This window comes from Scyliorhinus torazame, chromosome 3 (assembly GCF_047496885.1).
Source record: "Scyliorhinus torazame isolate Kashiwa2021f chromosome 3, sScyTor2.1, whole genome shotgun sequence".
Lineage (NCBI taxonomy): Eukaryota > Metazoa > Chordata > Chondrichthyes > Carcharhiniformes > Scyliorhinidae > Scyliorhinus > Scyliorhinus torazame.
In genome coordinates this window covers 206,839,847-206,857,098 of record NC_092709.1, presented here as the reverse complement: position 1 = coordinate 206,857,098, position 17,252 = coordinate 206,839,847, and the positions used below count along the sequence as shown (strand labels likewise).

The 17,252-nt window shown below is 47.1% G+C and overlaps 1 protein-coding gene across 10 annotated transcripts in view; it reads right to left on the bottom strand.

Moving 5' to 3' along the window:
• exoc1 (exocyst complex component 1) overlaps positions 1–17,252 on the bottom strand; it is a 140,773-nt gene that overhangs the window by 71,952 nt on the left and 51,569 nt on the right. For all 10 annotated transcript variants that reach the window (XM_072496797.1, XM_072496799.1, XM_072496800.1 and 7 more), the window contains 3 exons: positions 14,313–14,500; positions 4,731–4,958; positions 865–997 (listed from right to left, as the gene is read on the bottom strand). In XM_072496797.1, the coding sequence (XP_072352898.1) occupies positions 865–997; positions 4,731–4,958; positions 14,313–14,500 (549 nt within the window). The remainder of the gene's footprint in view (positions 1–864; positions 998–4,730; positions 4,959–14,312; positions 14,501–17,252) is intronic.

The window sequence follows — 17,252 nt, the reverse complement described above, 5'->3', positions numbered from 1 at the left end:
TCTGTTGAATAATACCTGAAAGGCAGGCCCTTGTGTTCATCATAACCAAAATCAATAAACAGTTACAGGTCAGGTGAACTCTATGATATACTTTGGAGTTTTCTATACTCTGGCCCATAACAATATCCAGATATGTATTGATCTCTGTCTTGAACATACGCGATGACTAAGTCTCCCCACGCTCTGGGGTAGAGAATTTAAAAGATTCGGCACCTTCGGAGAGAAAAAAAATCCTCTTCATTTCAGCCCTAAATGGCCCACCTCCTATTCTGAGATTGTGTCCTTTGGTTCTAGAACCTGGGACGGGATTCTCTCGGGAGCCGCTCAACGCAGTCCTCTCCGGCTATTCTCCGCGCTTGACGGGCCGAATGCCCACCAAGTTCGTCCGAGTCCCGCTGGCGCCATTCGCGTGTGATCCTACTTGGCGGGACCTCGCCATTCATCCTGCGAGGGCCGTCCTGGTGTGGGGGATGGGGGAACCGACTCCGGGGGGGGGTCCGGAACTCCCTGAATGGCAAATATATATTTCCTTGGGTAAGGAGACCAAAACTGTATGCATTACTCTTGGTGTGGTTCACCGCCTACAGAAGGTTGGAACGGTACAATTGATGGCACATGCAAAAGACATTAGATATTTAGAAATATTGTTTGTTTAATGCAACTTATTGGTCTCAGATTAAACTTCATTGGGTCCAGCATTGGGCATCCTGTAGGAAGAATGTAATACATACGGCAAAAAGGCTCTTCTTGTTATATAAGTTCCAATGTGATCCAACAAGATGCAAAAATTAAAGTGTGAGTGGATGATTATTTATATAGAAAAAGAAATTAAGAAGGTAGATCGTAAAACTTCTGTCATAATACCTGGTCGAAGGGCTACATTCATACATTGCAGAAGGGCCTCCGCAGCATTGGTGCATGCTTCAATACCTTTAGAAGAAGAAAGATCCCCATCTGTCAGGGCTTTGATATGGCCTTTCGATAAGTCCAAATAGTTCTGCAAAATAAGCATGTGTACAGTGTACATTCCAATTCATAGAGTCTCACAAAGGAATATAATGCATGACGGAGACATAGGGCTAGATTTTAGAGGGCACCATGACCCATGACTCCCCGGGTCATTAATTGGCAACTTGAGAGCCTCACTAGGCCCAAGGGCAGGCAGGCCACCCAATGCCTCAAGTATCCCTGTAAAATGTGAGAGACAGCCAGGGATGGGCAGGTAGGCAGCGGGAAAGCCAATCGTGGATTTTATGAGCACACGCCCCCCCCCCCCGCCCCCCCCCCCCCGTATTCAAACCGGACAGTGGGTATCTGCAAAATCCAGCCTCTAGTGTGCAACTGAGAGTATTGTTTTAGTTTCCAAGACAGTTTAACTTCTCATATCGAAATAAAATCAAAATATTGCAGATTTTGGAGATCTAAAATTACAACAAAAAGTGCTAGAAAAACTCAGCAAGTCTGGTAGCATCAGTGAAGAGAGAAAGACTTAACATTTCCAGTCTAATATGACTCTTCTTCGGAAGCGAAGAGGTAGAAATGTGATGGGTTCTTTGCCGTTGTAAAAGTGATAGCAGGTCAGGTGGAACAAAAGGGAAAGTCAGGGATAGGCTAGAGTGTGGGGAGATTATATAGCAAAGAGCAAATTCTTTCGATGCCATTAGTTATTTCAACAATTTCCATTTTTTTTTTTAGCCCTAACCAGCTTTTTTCTCCATGGACATCCAATCCCTCTACATCTTCATCCTCAGCAATATGTTCTGAGCTCTCCGCTTCTTCGTGAATGGAGAGACGAACAGTCTCCCATCCACCACTACACTCTTCTACATGGCTGATATTGTTCTTCCATTGAACAATTTCCCCTTTAAATTGTCTCATTTCCTCCAGATAAAGGTGTAGCTATGGTTAACCGCATGGGCCTTAGTTATGCTTGGCTTTGTGAGGGTTTTGTGGAATATTCCTTGTTCCAGTCCTACTCAGGCCCACTCCCACAAGTCTCATTTGCGTACATCAATGACTGTATCGATGCCACTTCCTGGAACTGGAAAAAAAAAATCACTTGCTTCCAATGTCCATCCTTCTCCAACCTGCCCATGGTCCATCTCTAATACTTTCTTTCTTTGACCTCTCCGTCACCATTTCTGGAATAGACTATCTATTAATATTCATTACAAGCCCAATGACTTGAACAACGTCCTCATACCCTGCTTCGTGCAAGGACTCCATTCCATTCTCCCAGTTTCTCAGTTTCTGTTGCATCTGTTCTGATGATGCTACCTTCCACCACAGTGCATCCGTTTTCCTGAACCAAGGATTTCCCTCGCACTATGGCTGACAGGGCGTTCAACCACTTCTGTCCTTACCCCTCCCTATCAGAACTACAGTAACGATCCCCTTGACCTCACTTTACACTCCACATGCCTCTGTATTCAAAGGCCTATCCTCCGTCATTTTGGTCACCTTGCATTATGTCATCACATCTTCCCCCGTCTGTTAGTATTCCGAAGGGACCATTCCCTCCGTGGCACCCTGGTCCACTTCTTGATCACCCTCAACACATCACGGTACGGTCTCACAGTGGTTAGCACTGTTGCTTCACAGCACCAGGGTCCCAGATTCAATTCCTGGCTTGGATCACTGTCTGTGTGGAGTCTGCATGTGACAATAATGACCTTTCTTTTTAATCCCCTTCCCATGGCACATCCCTATGCAATCACAAGTGTAATGCCTGTCCCTTTACCTCCTCCCGCCCCACTGTCCAAACAGTCCTTCCAGGTGTAGCAACAATTTACTTGTACTTCCTTCAATTTGTTTGGCTGTATTTTCCTCTCACAATCCAGTCTCCTATACACTGGAGAGACCAAACATAGATTGGGTGAGCGCTTTGTGGAACACCTCCAGTTAATGCTCAAGACCTTCCATTTGCTTGCCATTTCAATTCACCATCTTGCTCTCATGCTCACATTTCTCCGCCTGCTGCCACGTTGCAGTGAAGCCCGATACAACATTATCTTCTAATTAGGCACTAACAACATTCGGGAATCAACATCAAGTTCAACAACTTCAAACCATCAATTCTGTCCTCCGTTTTGATTCTTTTCCACTCCCAAGTGTCAGTTTGTATCTTGTTTTCATGCTTTTTATTTCAGACAGAGTTAACCTTTATTCCTGCTATTCTGAACCAATACATTGTTTCTTTGCTGCTTCCATTACCACTCTCTGTGCCTTTTGTTCCATTACACCTGTCATTTAATCTCCCCTGCCCTCCAAATTATACCTGACCTTCCCTTTTGTTCCACCTGAACCCCCCATCCCGCCAACTCCCTTTTTTCAACAGCATAAAACTCATCACATTTCCACTTCTCTTCAATTCTGTAGAAGTCATATTGGATTCAAAACATCAACTCTGCTTCTCTCCACAGATGCTGCCAAACTTGCTGAGTTTTTCCATCACTTTGTTTTTATTAACTTCACATACTATTTGGCAGATGGAATGCATCAACCCTCTGACATAAATATAAAAATAATCTAAATTTTGTATTCAGGTATTGTTTCCAACAGGTTATAATGACAACAATGGAATTTATTTTTATTCACCCATTACTCAACGTTATTAAATTCAGGCAAGAAATCCGTCAAGAGTCTAATACATCTAAAAACTCATCACCATGTTTAAGAAGCTCCAGGTTAGGCAACTTGGCATTCTGCACCTGCCTTTAGGGAATCCATTTAGCTAATGTAGTGTGCACCCATTGATTCCCGGTAGGGGCACATTATACTTCATAAATCTAGCGGGCTTAGGCACAGATTGACATAGCCGCAATTTCAGAATCTTCAAATGTGGAGCTCATTTTAGCCAGCTAGAACCATTCAGCTCATCGACACATAACATTATTAGGTTTTCCAATGATCTCTACTAAGCTAGGAATTGGTTTGCAGGATCTATTATGGAGAGTTAACTTGGTCCACAGGAACAAGAGTAGGAACCTGTTCTACCATTCCATTAGATTTTGGTTGATCTGTATCCTAACTCCAACTACCTGCTGGTTCCATAACCCTTCATACTCTTAACTAATGAAAAACTATCAACATCGGTTTTGAATTTTCCAACTGACCGAGCTTCAAGATTTTTTCTCTTTTTATGTGAGGGTTGTTGCGGTAAATGTTCCAGATTTGCATTCACTTTGTATAAATATTTTCAGATATCACTTCTGAACAGCCTAACTCTAATGTGTTATGGCCTTGATCTTGATTCACACATCAGAGGAAACAATTTCTTTCCAGAGTATTGCTGAAAAAAGGAGACATGCTGTGGAAGCTTGTAAATATCACATTGTAATTAAACATCACCTCTAATTTAATTGCTGCAGCACCAGCACTAGAAGGAAGATGTTGTCACTATATGACAGGTTTACACAGGCAGTTTTCATTATGTTTGCAGTTATAGGAATTTATAATGGATTTACATAAAAATAAGAACAAAATGGAAAACGTATGACTTTGCAAACATGTGCATATATCACCTGGCTTCGAATCCTATAAGGAATTCACTTAGCCTTGCTTTCTCAAGTAAAATATCAAGGGTGACTGACTAGTGTGTACAGCTTAGGTACATGTTTCAAATTTTATTGCAAAATCATAGAGGTAGGCACTTTCAGCATTAACTCAGCAACCAATAATAAATCATTATTAGAATGGGAGGGGAAAGGGAGACAGGATATCTCACATACCACTAGAAATTCTATTTCTTCCAGAAGCTTCATATTGTTAGTGTTACTGAGCTGTATGAGGTCATTGCTTTGGGAGATGTGATCCATCTGCTCCTTTACACTCTGCAGCATTTCTTCATAGCTGCTCAGTTTATGCTCAATTTTATCTACTTCTTTAAGTGCATCATCCAGTAGCTGCATTAGAATATTCACTTGCTTTTCCGAAGCCATAATCGATTGGATGTTGGCCTGCAGATGAGACAATTTCCGTGTTAGACAAAGTATATGCCAATGTTACATTTTTGGAACTTTTTAAACCACTTAGTACAAATTATTTTAGCTCTTGTCTCTGAAATCACACTCTCTGGGGGAGTTCCAGCTCCCCAAACCTTTGATCCATCTTTCTCTTAAAATCTGGTTAAGCTTTCAGTCACCTGGGAAAACTAAAAGCAAGTACTGTCCAGTAAATACTTTCAGGTATTACATTAGTTTATACATCCATAAGAACCCATTCCAACCTTTGAAAATGGTAGAGAATTGCACTGATAATTTTTTTTAAATAAACATTTTATTGAGGTATAGTAACAACAATATAAACAATATACATGAAACCATAAACATAGTGCAAAAGCCATTTGCCTCTCGTACAGGTCCCACCCTTATTGACCCCTACTCTAATCTAAACTACTCCCCCGCCCCCCCCCATCCCCCCGTACTGATCTAATATTAATATAAAGCAAATGTACAAATAATAAAAATGTGAATAAAATAGGTGATACACAAAATAGATTGCGGCTCTCAGAATTATTTCACCTTTCATAAGTGACGTCTAGTACACACAACTTGAAATTTCTGAAAAAAAGGAGAAACTGTCAGTACTATTTCAGCCTGTCACAGTCACTGGCTGCTTTGCTGACGTTTCAAGCACTGTCTTCTGCATGATCTTTTAACTGCCTCGATTCAAAAACAGTCTCATACATCCTTGCAAGTTATCAAGACATCATGGATTTTATATACCTACTAATGGAGGAAAATTGTTTTTTTTACCTTCTCGGCATGTAGGCATTACTGGCATTTTTTAAAAATATATATATTTTTATTGAAGCATTTGCAAAAGTTTTTATAACAATAACACACGAAACAATAATAACATGAACATCAATATGGTAAACTAGACATTTCCCACCCAACCCGTTCTGTACATCCCTAAACCATGTTGCACCGACCCGCCTTCAGAATGCTGCTTCTGCTGACATTTTAATTTTCCCCGAGAAAGTTGACGAACAGCTGCCACCTCCGAGAGAACCCCAGCATTGACCCCCTCAAGGCAAACTTTATTTTCTCCAGCTTGAGAAACCCAGCCATGTCACTGACCCAAGTCTCCACACTTGGGGGCTTCGAATCCCTCCACATTAAAAGGATCCGTCTCCGGGCTACCAGCTACCAAAACGTCGGCCTCTTTCACTCCCTGAACTCCTGGGTCTTCTGACACTCCAAAGATCGCCATCTCTGGACTCGGCACCACCCACGTACCTAGAACCTTGCCTTGGCTAACCCCTGCCAGAATTCTCCAAGCTTCGGTCATGCCCACAACATGTGGACATGGTTTGCTGGGCTTTCTGCACACTTCGCACATCTATCTTCTACTTAAAAGTTTTAACCTGAATTTGTACCCCGAGAACCTGCCAAATTTCCCCAAGGTCTGCATAACCTCCCCCATCCCCTCCACCGGGTCCGAGATGTACAATGTAGGGGCTTTTCACAGTAACTTCATTTGAAGCCTACTTGTGACAATAAGCGATTTTCATTTCATTTCAAGAGCAGATCGTCCGCGTGCAGCGAAACCCGGTGCTCCACCCCCCCCCCCGAACCAGCCCCTGCCACTTCCTTGATGCTCTCAGCGCCATGGCCAGCGGCTCTATAGCCAGAATGAACAGCAACGGGGAGAGGGGGCACTCCTGCCTCGTCCCTCCGTGTAGCTTAAAGTACCCCGACCTCAGCCGGTTCGTGCACACACTCGCTACCGGCGCCTGGTAGAGTAATCGCACCCAGTCGATAAAGCCCTCACCAAACCCAAACCTTCCCAGTGTCTCCCAAAGATACTCCCACTCCACCCGATCAAAAACCTTCTCCGTGTCCATCGCAACCACCACCTCCGCCTCTTCTCCTTCTGAGGGCATCATAATTACATTCAAAAGCCTCCGAACGTTAGCATTGAGCTGCCTACCCTTAACAAATCCGGTTTGGTCCTCCCCCATCACCTCCGGGACACAGTCTTCTATCCTAGTGGTCAAAATCTTAGCCAGCAGCTTGGCATCTACGTTCAAAAGCAAGATCGGCGTATATGACCCACACTGCTCCGGGTCCTTTTCTCGTTTAAGGATGAGCGAGATCATAGCCTGCGACATCGTTGGGGGGAGGATTCCCTCTCTTTAGCCTCATTAAAGGTCCTCATCAGCAGTGGGCACAACACTTCTGAGAACTTCTTATAGAATTCTACCGGGTAACCGTCCGGCCCTGGAGCCTTGCCCCCCTGCATGCCCTCCAGTCCTTTAACAATTTCCTCTGCTTCAATCGGGGCCCCCAGCCCCTCGCCCAGGTCCTCCTCCACCCTCGGAAACCTCAACTGATCAAGGAACTGCCTCATCCCTTCTACACCAGGCGGGGGTTCCGACTCATATAATTTGCTATAAAATTCTTTAAAAACGTCGTTCACCCCCCTGGGTCCAAGACCATGTTGCCCTCCCTATTCCTTACTCCCCCAATCTCTTCCTAAGCTGGTGCGCCAACATCCTGCTCGCCATTTCCCCATATTCGTAGACCGCCCAGATCCGTAGGTCCGGGATCAATGACCGTGTTAAAGTCTCCCCCCATGATCAAGCCATGAGACTCTAAGTCCGGGACTTTGCCTAACACCTGTCTCATAAATCCCACTTTGTCCCAGTTCGGAGCGTATATGTTTACAAGCACCACCCGTACACCCTCCAGCTTCCCACTCACCATAATATATCTACCCCCCTTAGCTGCCACAATTCTTCCAGCCTCAAATGCCACCGGCTTGCTACCCCCCTGGTCTTTGAGTCCAGCCCAGAGTGGAACATCTGACCAACGCATCTCTTTCTCAATCTTGTCTGATCAATAATCTTTAGATGTGTCTCCTGAAGCATTGCTCCGTCTGCCTTCAGCCCCTTTAAATGCACGAAAACGCGAGCCCTTTTGACAGGCCCATTCAAACCCCTCACATTCCACGTAATCAGCCTGGATGGGGTATTGCCCCCCCCCCCGCCCCCTTGCCATCTAGCCATAACCTTTTTTTGGCCAGCCCAGAGCCAGAGCCCCCCCGCTTCCCCACAAGCAGCAACCGCACCCGACCTCCCTTTTGTTCCCCGATAATAGTTCCTCCCGTCAGCAAAGCAGCCTCCTCCCCCCCCCCTCCCCCACAACAGCACCCAAAACCTAATCCCCCAGGCCAAGCACCATCTTAGCACATGTTCACCCCCCACCTCGCTTCCGAGAGTCAGCTGACCCATGCTGACCCCGACAGCCCCCGCCCCTGGTGTCAAACAGTCTGGCTCTCTATTGTTCGAACCCCTCTCCTGACATGCATAAACCATTTAACAACATCGCAGTCCCCAGTAAGTAAACAATCTCAAGTAAAAGAAATTAACATAAACCAATGCAGAAAACAATCGCTTGGAACCAAACCCACCCTCCCACAGAATAGCACCAACTTCGGAGCTCCCCTCCCCCCTTCGCATCCAATTTCTGCAAAAACAAAGCACCCTCAAACCACCACCCCAGCCCCATACTTAACCCAGAACCACATACAGTCTTATTTGAACCAATACAAGAATGACAAAAATAACTAACTGCCGCCACATAAGTGCAGCCATCTCCAGCTCCTCCAAGACCGAGTTAGGGAACTTGAGCTGGAGTTGGATGAACTTCGGATCATTCGGGAGGCAGAGGGGGTCATAGATAGCAGCTTCAGGGAATTAGTTACACCAAAGATTGGAGATAGATGGGTAACTGTAAGAGGGACTGGGAAGAAGCAGTCAGTGCAGGGACCCCCTGCGGTCGTTCCCCTGAGTAACAAGTATACCGCTTTGGATACTTGTGGGGGGGTGGGGGGGGGGGGGGGGGGGGGGAGACTAACCAGGGGTAAGCCATGGGGTACGGGCCTCTGGCACGGAGTCTGTCCCTGTTGCTCAGAAGGGAAGGGGGAAGAGGAGCAGAGCATTAGTAATTGGGGACTCGATAGTCAGGGGCACAGATAGGAGAATTTGTGGGAGCGAGAGAGACTCACGTTTGGTATGTTGCCTCCCAGGTGCAAGGGTACGTGATGTCTCGGATCGTGTTTTCTGGGTCCTTAAGGGGGAGGGGGAGCAGCCCCAAGTCGTGGTCCACATTGGCACTAACGACATAGGTAGGAAAGGGGACAAGGATGTCAGGCAGGCTTTCAGGGAGCTAGGATGGAAGCTCAGAACGAGAACAAACAGAGTTGTTATCTCTGGGTTGTGCTCTTTTGGGGGAGGGGTTTAAACTAATGCAGCAGGGGCATGGGAACCTGGATTGTAGTTTTAGGGTACGGGAAATTGAGAATAAAGGTCTGGAGCACAGATTTGACTTCGCAGGAGGGGGCCAGTGTTCAGGTAGGTGGTTTGAAGTGTGTCTACTTCAATGCCAGGAGTATACAAAATAAGGTAGGGGAACTGGCAGCATGGGTAGGTACCTGGGACTTCGATGTTGTGGCCATTTCGGAGACATGGATAGAGCAGGGACAGGAATGGTTGTTGCAGGTTCCGGGGTTTAGGTGTTTTAGTAAGCTTAGAGAAGGAGGCAAAAGAGGGGGAGGTGTGGCGCTGCTAGTCAAGAACAGTATTACGGTGGCGGAGAGGATGCTAGATGGGGACTCTTCTTCCGGGGTAGTATGGGCTGAGGTTATAAACAGGAAAGGAGAGGTCACCCTGTTGGGAGTTTTCTATAGGCCTCCAAATAGTTCTAGGGATGTAGAGGAAAGGATGGCGAAGATGATTCTGGATAAGAGCGAAAGTAACAGGGTAGTTATTATGGGAGACTTTAACTTTCCAAATATTGACTGAAAAAGATATAGTTCGAGTACATTAGATGGGTTGTTTTTTGTACAATGTGTGCAGGAGGGTTTCCTGACACAATATGTTGACAGGCCAACAAGAGGCGAGGCCACATTGGATTTGGTTTTGGGTAATGAACCAGGCCAGGTGTTAGGTTTGGAGGTAGGTGAGCACTTTGGGGACAGTGACCACAATTCGGTGACGTTTACATTAGTGATGGAAAGGGATAAGTGTACCCCGCAGGGCAAGAGTTATAGCTGGGGGAAGGGCAATTATGATGCCATTAGACATGACTTGGGAGGGGTAGGTTGGAGAAGTAGGCTGCAAGTGTTGGGCACACTGGATATGTGGAGCTTGTTCAAGGAACAGCTACTGAGTGTTCTTGATAAGTATGTACCGGTCAGGCAGGGAGGAAGGCGTCGAGCGAGGGAACCGTGGTTTACCAAAGAAGTGGAATCTCTTGTTAAGTGGAAGAAGGAGGCCTATGTGAAGATGAGGTGTGAAGTTTCAGTTGGGGTGTTTGATAGTTACAAGGTAGCGAGGAAGGATCTAAAGAGAGAGCTAAGACGAGCAAGGAGGGGACATGAGAAGTATTTGGCAGGTAGGATCAAGGAAAACCCAAAAGCTTTCTATAGGTATGTCAGGAATAAAAGAATGACTAGGGTAAGAGTAGGGCCAGTCAAGGACAGGGATGGGAAGTTGTGTGTGGAGTCTGAAGAGATAGGCGAGATACTAAATGAATATTTTTTGTCAGTATTCACTCAGGAAAAAGAGAATGTTGTGGAGGAGAATGCTGAGACCCAGGCTATTAGAATAGATGGCATTGAGGTACGTAGGGATGAGGTGTTGGCAATTCTGGACAGGCTGAAAATAGATAAGTCCCCAGGGCCCGATGGGATTTATCCTAGGATTCTCTGGGAAGCCAGGGAAGAGATTGCTGAGCCTTTGGCTTTGATTTTTATGTCATCATTGGCTACAGGAATAGTGCCAGAGGACTGGAGGATAGCAAATGTGGTTCCTTTGTTCAAGAAGGGGAGTAGAGACAACCCCGGCAACTATAGACCGGTGAGCCTCACGTCTGTAGTGGGTAAAGTCTTGGAGGGGATTATAAGAGACAAGATTTATAATCATCTAGATAGGAATAATATGATTAGGGATAGTCAGCATGGCTTTGTGAAGGGGTAGGTCATGCCTCACAAACCTTATCGAGTTCTTTGAGAAGGTGACTGAACAGGTAGACGAGGGTAGAGCAGTTGATGTGGATTTCAGTAAAGCGTTTGATAAGGTTCCCCACGGTAGGATATTGCAGAAAATACAGAGGCTGGGGATTGAGGGTGATTTAGAGATGTGGATCAGAAATTGGCTAGCTGAAAGAAGACAGAGGGTGGTGTTTGATGGGAAATGTTCAGAATGGAGTTCAGTTACAAGTGGCGTACCACAAGGATCTGTTCTGGGGCTGTTGCTGTTTGTCATTTTTATAAATGACCTAGAGGAGGGCGCAGAAGGGTGGGTGAGTAAATTTTCAGACGATACTAAAGTCGGTGGTGTTGTCGCCAGTGCGGAAGGATGTTGCAGGTTACAGAGGGACATAGATAAGCTGCAGAGCTGGGCTGAGAGGTGGCAAATGGAGTTTAATGTAGAGAAGTGTGAGGTGATTCACTTTGGAAGGAATAACAGGAATGCAGAATATTTGGCTAATGGTAACATTCTTGGAAGTGTGGATGAGCAGAGGGATTGCGGTGTCCATGTACATAGATCCCTGAAAGTTGCCACCCAGGTTGATAGGATTGTGAAGAAGGCCTATGGAGTATTGGCCTTTATTGGTAGAGGGATTGAGTTCCGGAGTCATGAGGTCATGTTGCAGCTGTACAAAACTCTGGTACGGCCACATTTGGAGTATTGCGTACAGTTTTGGTCACCTCATTATAGGAAGGACGTGGAAGCTTTGGAACGGGTGCAGAGGAGATTTACCAGGATGTTGCCTGGTATGGAGGGAAAATCTTATGAGGAAAGGCTGTTGGACTTGAGGTTGTTTTCGTTAGAGAGAAGAAGGTTAAGAGGAGACTTAATAGAGGCATACAAAATGATCAGGGGGTTAGATAGGGTGGACAGTGAGAGCCTTCTCCCGCGGATGGAAATGGCTAGTACGAGGGGGCATAGCCTTAAACTGAGGGGTAATAGATATAGGACAGAGGTCAGAGGTAGGTTCTTTACGCAAAGAGTGGTGAGGCCGTGGAATGCCCTACCTGCAACAGTAGTGAACTCGACAACATTGAGGGCATTTAAAAGTTTATTGGATAAGCATATGGATGATAATGGCATAGTGTAGGTTAGATGGCTTTTGGTTTTTTGACTTCCCATGTCGGTGCAACATCGTGGGCCGAAGGGCCTGTGCTGCACTGTATCGTTCTATGTTCTATGTTCTATAACTCCTTCAAGATTTAAGTGTCCTTTAAGATGCTTCCAACTTCTTTTCTTTGATAAAAGACCATACATTGTCCGGTGCCTCAACGTAAAAGTGCCGGTCTTCGTGCTTAACCCACAACCGCGCAGGATACAGCACCCCGAATTTCACCCCCTTCTTGAAGAGGATCACCTTCACCCGGTTAAACTCAGCACATCTCTTGGTCAGCTCCGCTCCCAGGTCCTGGTAGATGCGCACCTCACTGTTCTCCCATCTGCTGCTCCGCTCCTTCTTGGCCCACCACAAGACGAGTTCTTTGTCCGAAAAACGGTGGAAACGCACCACCATGGCCCTCGGCGGGTCATTCGCCTTAGACTTCCTTGCGAGGGCTCGATGCGCTCCATCCACTTCCAGGGGCCGAGAAAACGCCCCGGGCCCCATCAGCGTCTCCAGCATGCTCACCACATATGCTCCTGCATTCAACCCCTCAATTATTTTGGGGAGGCCAACGATCCTTAAGTTCTGCCTCCTGGACCTGTTCTCCAGATCCTCCAGCGTCTCCTGCATTCTCTTGTGGTGCTCATCCAACACCTCCACCTTGTCCTCCAGCACGGTTAGATAGTCCTCCTGGTTAGACAACCTCAGCTCAATTTCTTGTATCGCTTTCCCTTGGGCCACCTGATTCAATACCACTTGATCGATCGCAGCCTTGATCGGGTCCAACGTTTCCTTTTACAGCTCAGCGAAACAGTCCTTAAAGAACTTCATCTGTTGCTCCTTAGACCACTGAGCCACCGCTCCCTGGTCCTGACCCTCTGCCATGCTGCACCGCGGTCCCAGCTCCGACTGCTTCACTCTATCCAGGCTGAGCCTTTTCACACGGCCACTTCTAGTCCAATTAGCCATACATCGGAGGGGGAATCGTTCTTAATATCCTCCACTACACTGATCTATCCTCTAAAGTCCGAGAAAAGTCGGGAAAAAAGGTCCGAAAGTCCGTTTCAGGTTGGAGCTATCGAATGTGCGACCTACTCCTCCATGGTCGCCACCGGAAGTCCATTACTGGCATTTGTTGACCATCCCTATTTGTCCTTGAACTCAGTGGCTTGCATGGCCATTTCATTTTTCACTGATAAATTTAAAGTATCCAATTCATTTTTCCCCCCCACTTAAGGTGCAATTTAGCGTGGTCAATCCACCTACCTTGCACTTCTTTGGATTGTGGGGCCGAGACCCACACATACACGAAGAATGGACAAACTCCACATGGACAGTGATCCGGGGTCGGGTTCAAACCTGGATCCTTGGCGTGGTGAGGCAGCAGTGCTAACCACTGCACCACCGTGTCATCCCTGCTAGGCCATTTCAGAGGTAAGTTATGAGTCATATTTAGGCAAGACCAAGAAATGATGACAGATTTCCTTCATATTAGTGAACCAGATAGGTCTTTATAACAATCGATGATAGTTTCATTACTGTGACTAACTTTGTATTCCAGCTGCAATGGTGAATTTGGACTTGTCCGCAGAGCATGAGCCTGGGCCTTTGATTATTACTTCAGCAACATTACCACTTATCTGTCATCTCCCCAATGGGCCCAATGTTAGATCCCTGCCACAAAAACATGCTGGAAAGATCCATTTGGAGGCGGCATGCATGGCATTTGCAGCATCACTTAGCATATTTAAATGCTGACAGGTGGTCAGCATTTGCTATCAGGACACATCAACATCTTCAACATCTCAGTGGTTACTGGTAGAAGATAACACTTCAGGCAGAGCTCTGCTGTGGGCCTACTTGTGGTGAGCTCCAGAGTTGAAGGGCAGAAGGCATCCATGATAGTCTGATGGGAAATGTTTAAACCTGATAACTTAAAAGACTTAATAGTCGGATAATAGTTTGAACAACGACTGAGCTTTAAAGGGGTTGTTACAGTCAGTAATCAACATCATCCTTTAGCCATCCAAAATGATTAAACGATCCAAAAATTAAGCAAACATGTTCTACAATGTATCAATCATCAAACATGCAGGCAATGTTTGGCACAGAACAAATGGTCCCATAAAGCAAACAATTAAAGCAATGTTTTCATATTCCAACACTCACCCCATCCAACACCTGCAATTCTCTAGATAGTTTTTCTGCAAATGCTTCAGCATTTGAGATGGCATATTCACAACCATCCATCATTATTTCAATATCCTGTTCTTCACGTGCATTCAATTCCTGGTATTCATCCAAGGATTCCTCATCTCCACCAGCTGCACTCTGATTTTCGCCACTCGGAACAGACTCTGGAGAAATTGATAAAATGCGGTTTCAAAAATTACATAACATGACAGCAAGATATAAATTATATACTGGACTTATATGGTACGTTTAAAGTTACATTTAAAAAGATAGTTCAGAACCAGTAAGTAAAGTAAAAGTAAAGTCACTAGATGACCATAGGCTGCTCGCATGGTTAAGAATAACCTTCATGGGACTTCCGGGTGCGGCGATGACCAGCTGAGTCGCACGTTTCGGCAGCTCCCGGTGGAACGGACTTTTGGGCTCTTAATAAGAGCCCCAACGGCAATTTTAACGGCTAAAAGTACTGTGCGGTGAACCAGAAGGGAATCCCCCCTGGATACGGATGAAAAAAGGAGAGGAAGGTGGCCGGATTGCGGTGGATCCTTTAGAGCAGCGGCAAGGAAGGCAAGCAAAAACCAAGATGGCGTCGGAAGGTGGCAGTTTAATATGGGGCCCTGAACAACACGAGTTTTTGAAACGCTGCGTGGAAGAACTCAAAAAGGAAATGAAGAAGGAGCTGTTGGCCCCGATATTACAGGCGATCGAAGGGCTAAAGGAGGAGCAAAAGACCCAGGAGCGGGAGCTTCGGGTCGTGAAGTCAAAGGCTGCCGAGAATGAGGATGACATACAGGGCCTGGTGGTGAAGACGGAGATGCACGAGGCACACCATAAACGATGTGTGGAAAGGCTGGAGGCGCTGGAGAACAACACGAGGAGGAACAACCTAAGGATTCTTGGTCTTCCTGAAGGTGCGGAGGGAGCGGACGTCTGGGCATATGTGAGCACGATGCTGCACTCGTTAATGGGAGCGGAGGCCCCGGCGGGTCCGCTGGAGGTGGAGGGAGCATACCGAGTGATGGCGCGAGGACCGAGAGCAGGAGAAATTCCTCCGTTTTAAGGATAGAGAGATAGGTCCTTAGATGGGCAAAGAAAACTAGGAGCAGTAAGTGGGAGAACCACTACTTTGAGACGGCGGATGAGGCGTGGACTTTTATCGTGGAAGAAAAATTGGAATGAGCGGGTTATTAAAAAAAGAACGTTTGAACCAAAGTGGTGGGGCGAGTATGGGGGGCGAAGAAGGGGGTAAAAAGGGGGGAAAGAGGAGTTTTATGTTATTAATCCTGCGATGTGGTAACTTTTCTCTCTTCCACAGGAGGTGGTGGGGGGAGGAAAGGAGGTGGAGGAGATGGGGCGTTGGCCATTTGGGGTGGGGCCAAGGGGGAAGCGCGGGCTCTGTTCCCGCGCTATGATAATCATGGCGGGAATAGGGAAGCAGGAAGGAGGGGGCGTCGCACGGTGCGAGCCGAGGTCACGGGGGGAAGCCGAGGTCGGCCAGAGTTTGCTGACTTCTGGGAGCAACATGGGGGGTGTAACTACGCTAGTGGGGGATCTAGCGGGGGGGGGTGGGAGGGGGGAATTATTGGGCTGCTGCTGCTGGGGAGAAGGGGGAGCTGGCATGGGGTGGGATGGGCGGGGGGGCACCGCCTGGGGGGGGACACAGCTGCGTGGGAACCGGGTGAGGAGCTGGAAAAAGGGGATGGCTAATCGACAAGGGGGGGGGGGGGGGGGGGGGGAGGTAAAAAGCCCCCCAACCCGGCTGATCACGTGGAACGTGAGAGGGCTGAACGGACCGATAAAGAGGGCACGGGTACTTGCACACCTCAAGAAACTTAAGGCAGACGTGGTTATGTTACAGGAAACGCACTTGAAACTGATAGACCAGGTGAGACTACGCAAAGGTTGGGTGGGGCAGGTGTTCCATTCGGGGCTAGATGCGAAAAACAGGGGGGTGGCTATATTAGTGGGGAAGCGGGTAATGTTTGAGGCAAAGACTATAGTGGCGGATAGCGGGGGCAGATACGCGATGGTGAGTGGCAAACTACAGGGGGAGACGGTGGTTTTGGTAAACGTATATGTCCCGAACTGGGATGATGCCAATTTTATGAGGCGTATGCTAGGACGCATCCCGGACCTAGAGGTGGGAAAGTTGGTAATGGGGGAGATTTCAATACAGTGTTGGAACCAGGGCTGGACAGGTCGAGGTCCAGGACTGGAAGGAGGCCGGCAGCAGCCAAGGTGCTTAAAGATTTTATGGAGCAGATGGGAGGTGTAGACCCGTGGAGATTTAGCAGACCTAGGAGTAAGGAGTTTTCGTTTTTCTCCTATGTCCACAAAGTCTATTCGCGAATAGACTTTTTTGTTTTGGGAAGGGCGTTGATCCCGAAGGTGAGGGGAACGGAGTATACGGCTATAGCCATTTCGGATAACGCTCCACATTGGGTGGACTTGGAGATAGGGGAGGAAAAAGAACGGCGTCCACCCTGGAGAATGGACATGGGACTAATGGCAGATGAGGGGGTGTGTCTAAGGGTGAGGGGATGCATTGAAAAGTACTTGGAACTCAATGATAATGGGGAGGTCCAGGTGGGAGTGGTCTGGGAGGCGCTGAAGGCAGTGGTTAGAGGGGAGCTGATATCAATAAGGGCACATAAAGCAAAGCAGGAGAGTAGGGAACGGGAGCGGTTGCTGCAAGAACCTCTGAGGGTGGACAGGCAATATGCGGAAGCACCGGAGGAGGGACTGTACAGGGAAAGGCAAAGGCTACACGTAGAATTTGACTTGCTGACAACGGGTACTGCAGAGGCACAGTGGAGGAAGGCACAGGGTGTACAGTACAAATATGGGGAGAAGGCGAGCAGGTTGCTGGCCCACCAATTGAGGAAAAGGGGAGCAGCGAGGGAAATAGGGGGAGTG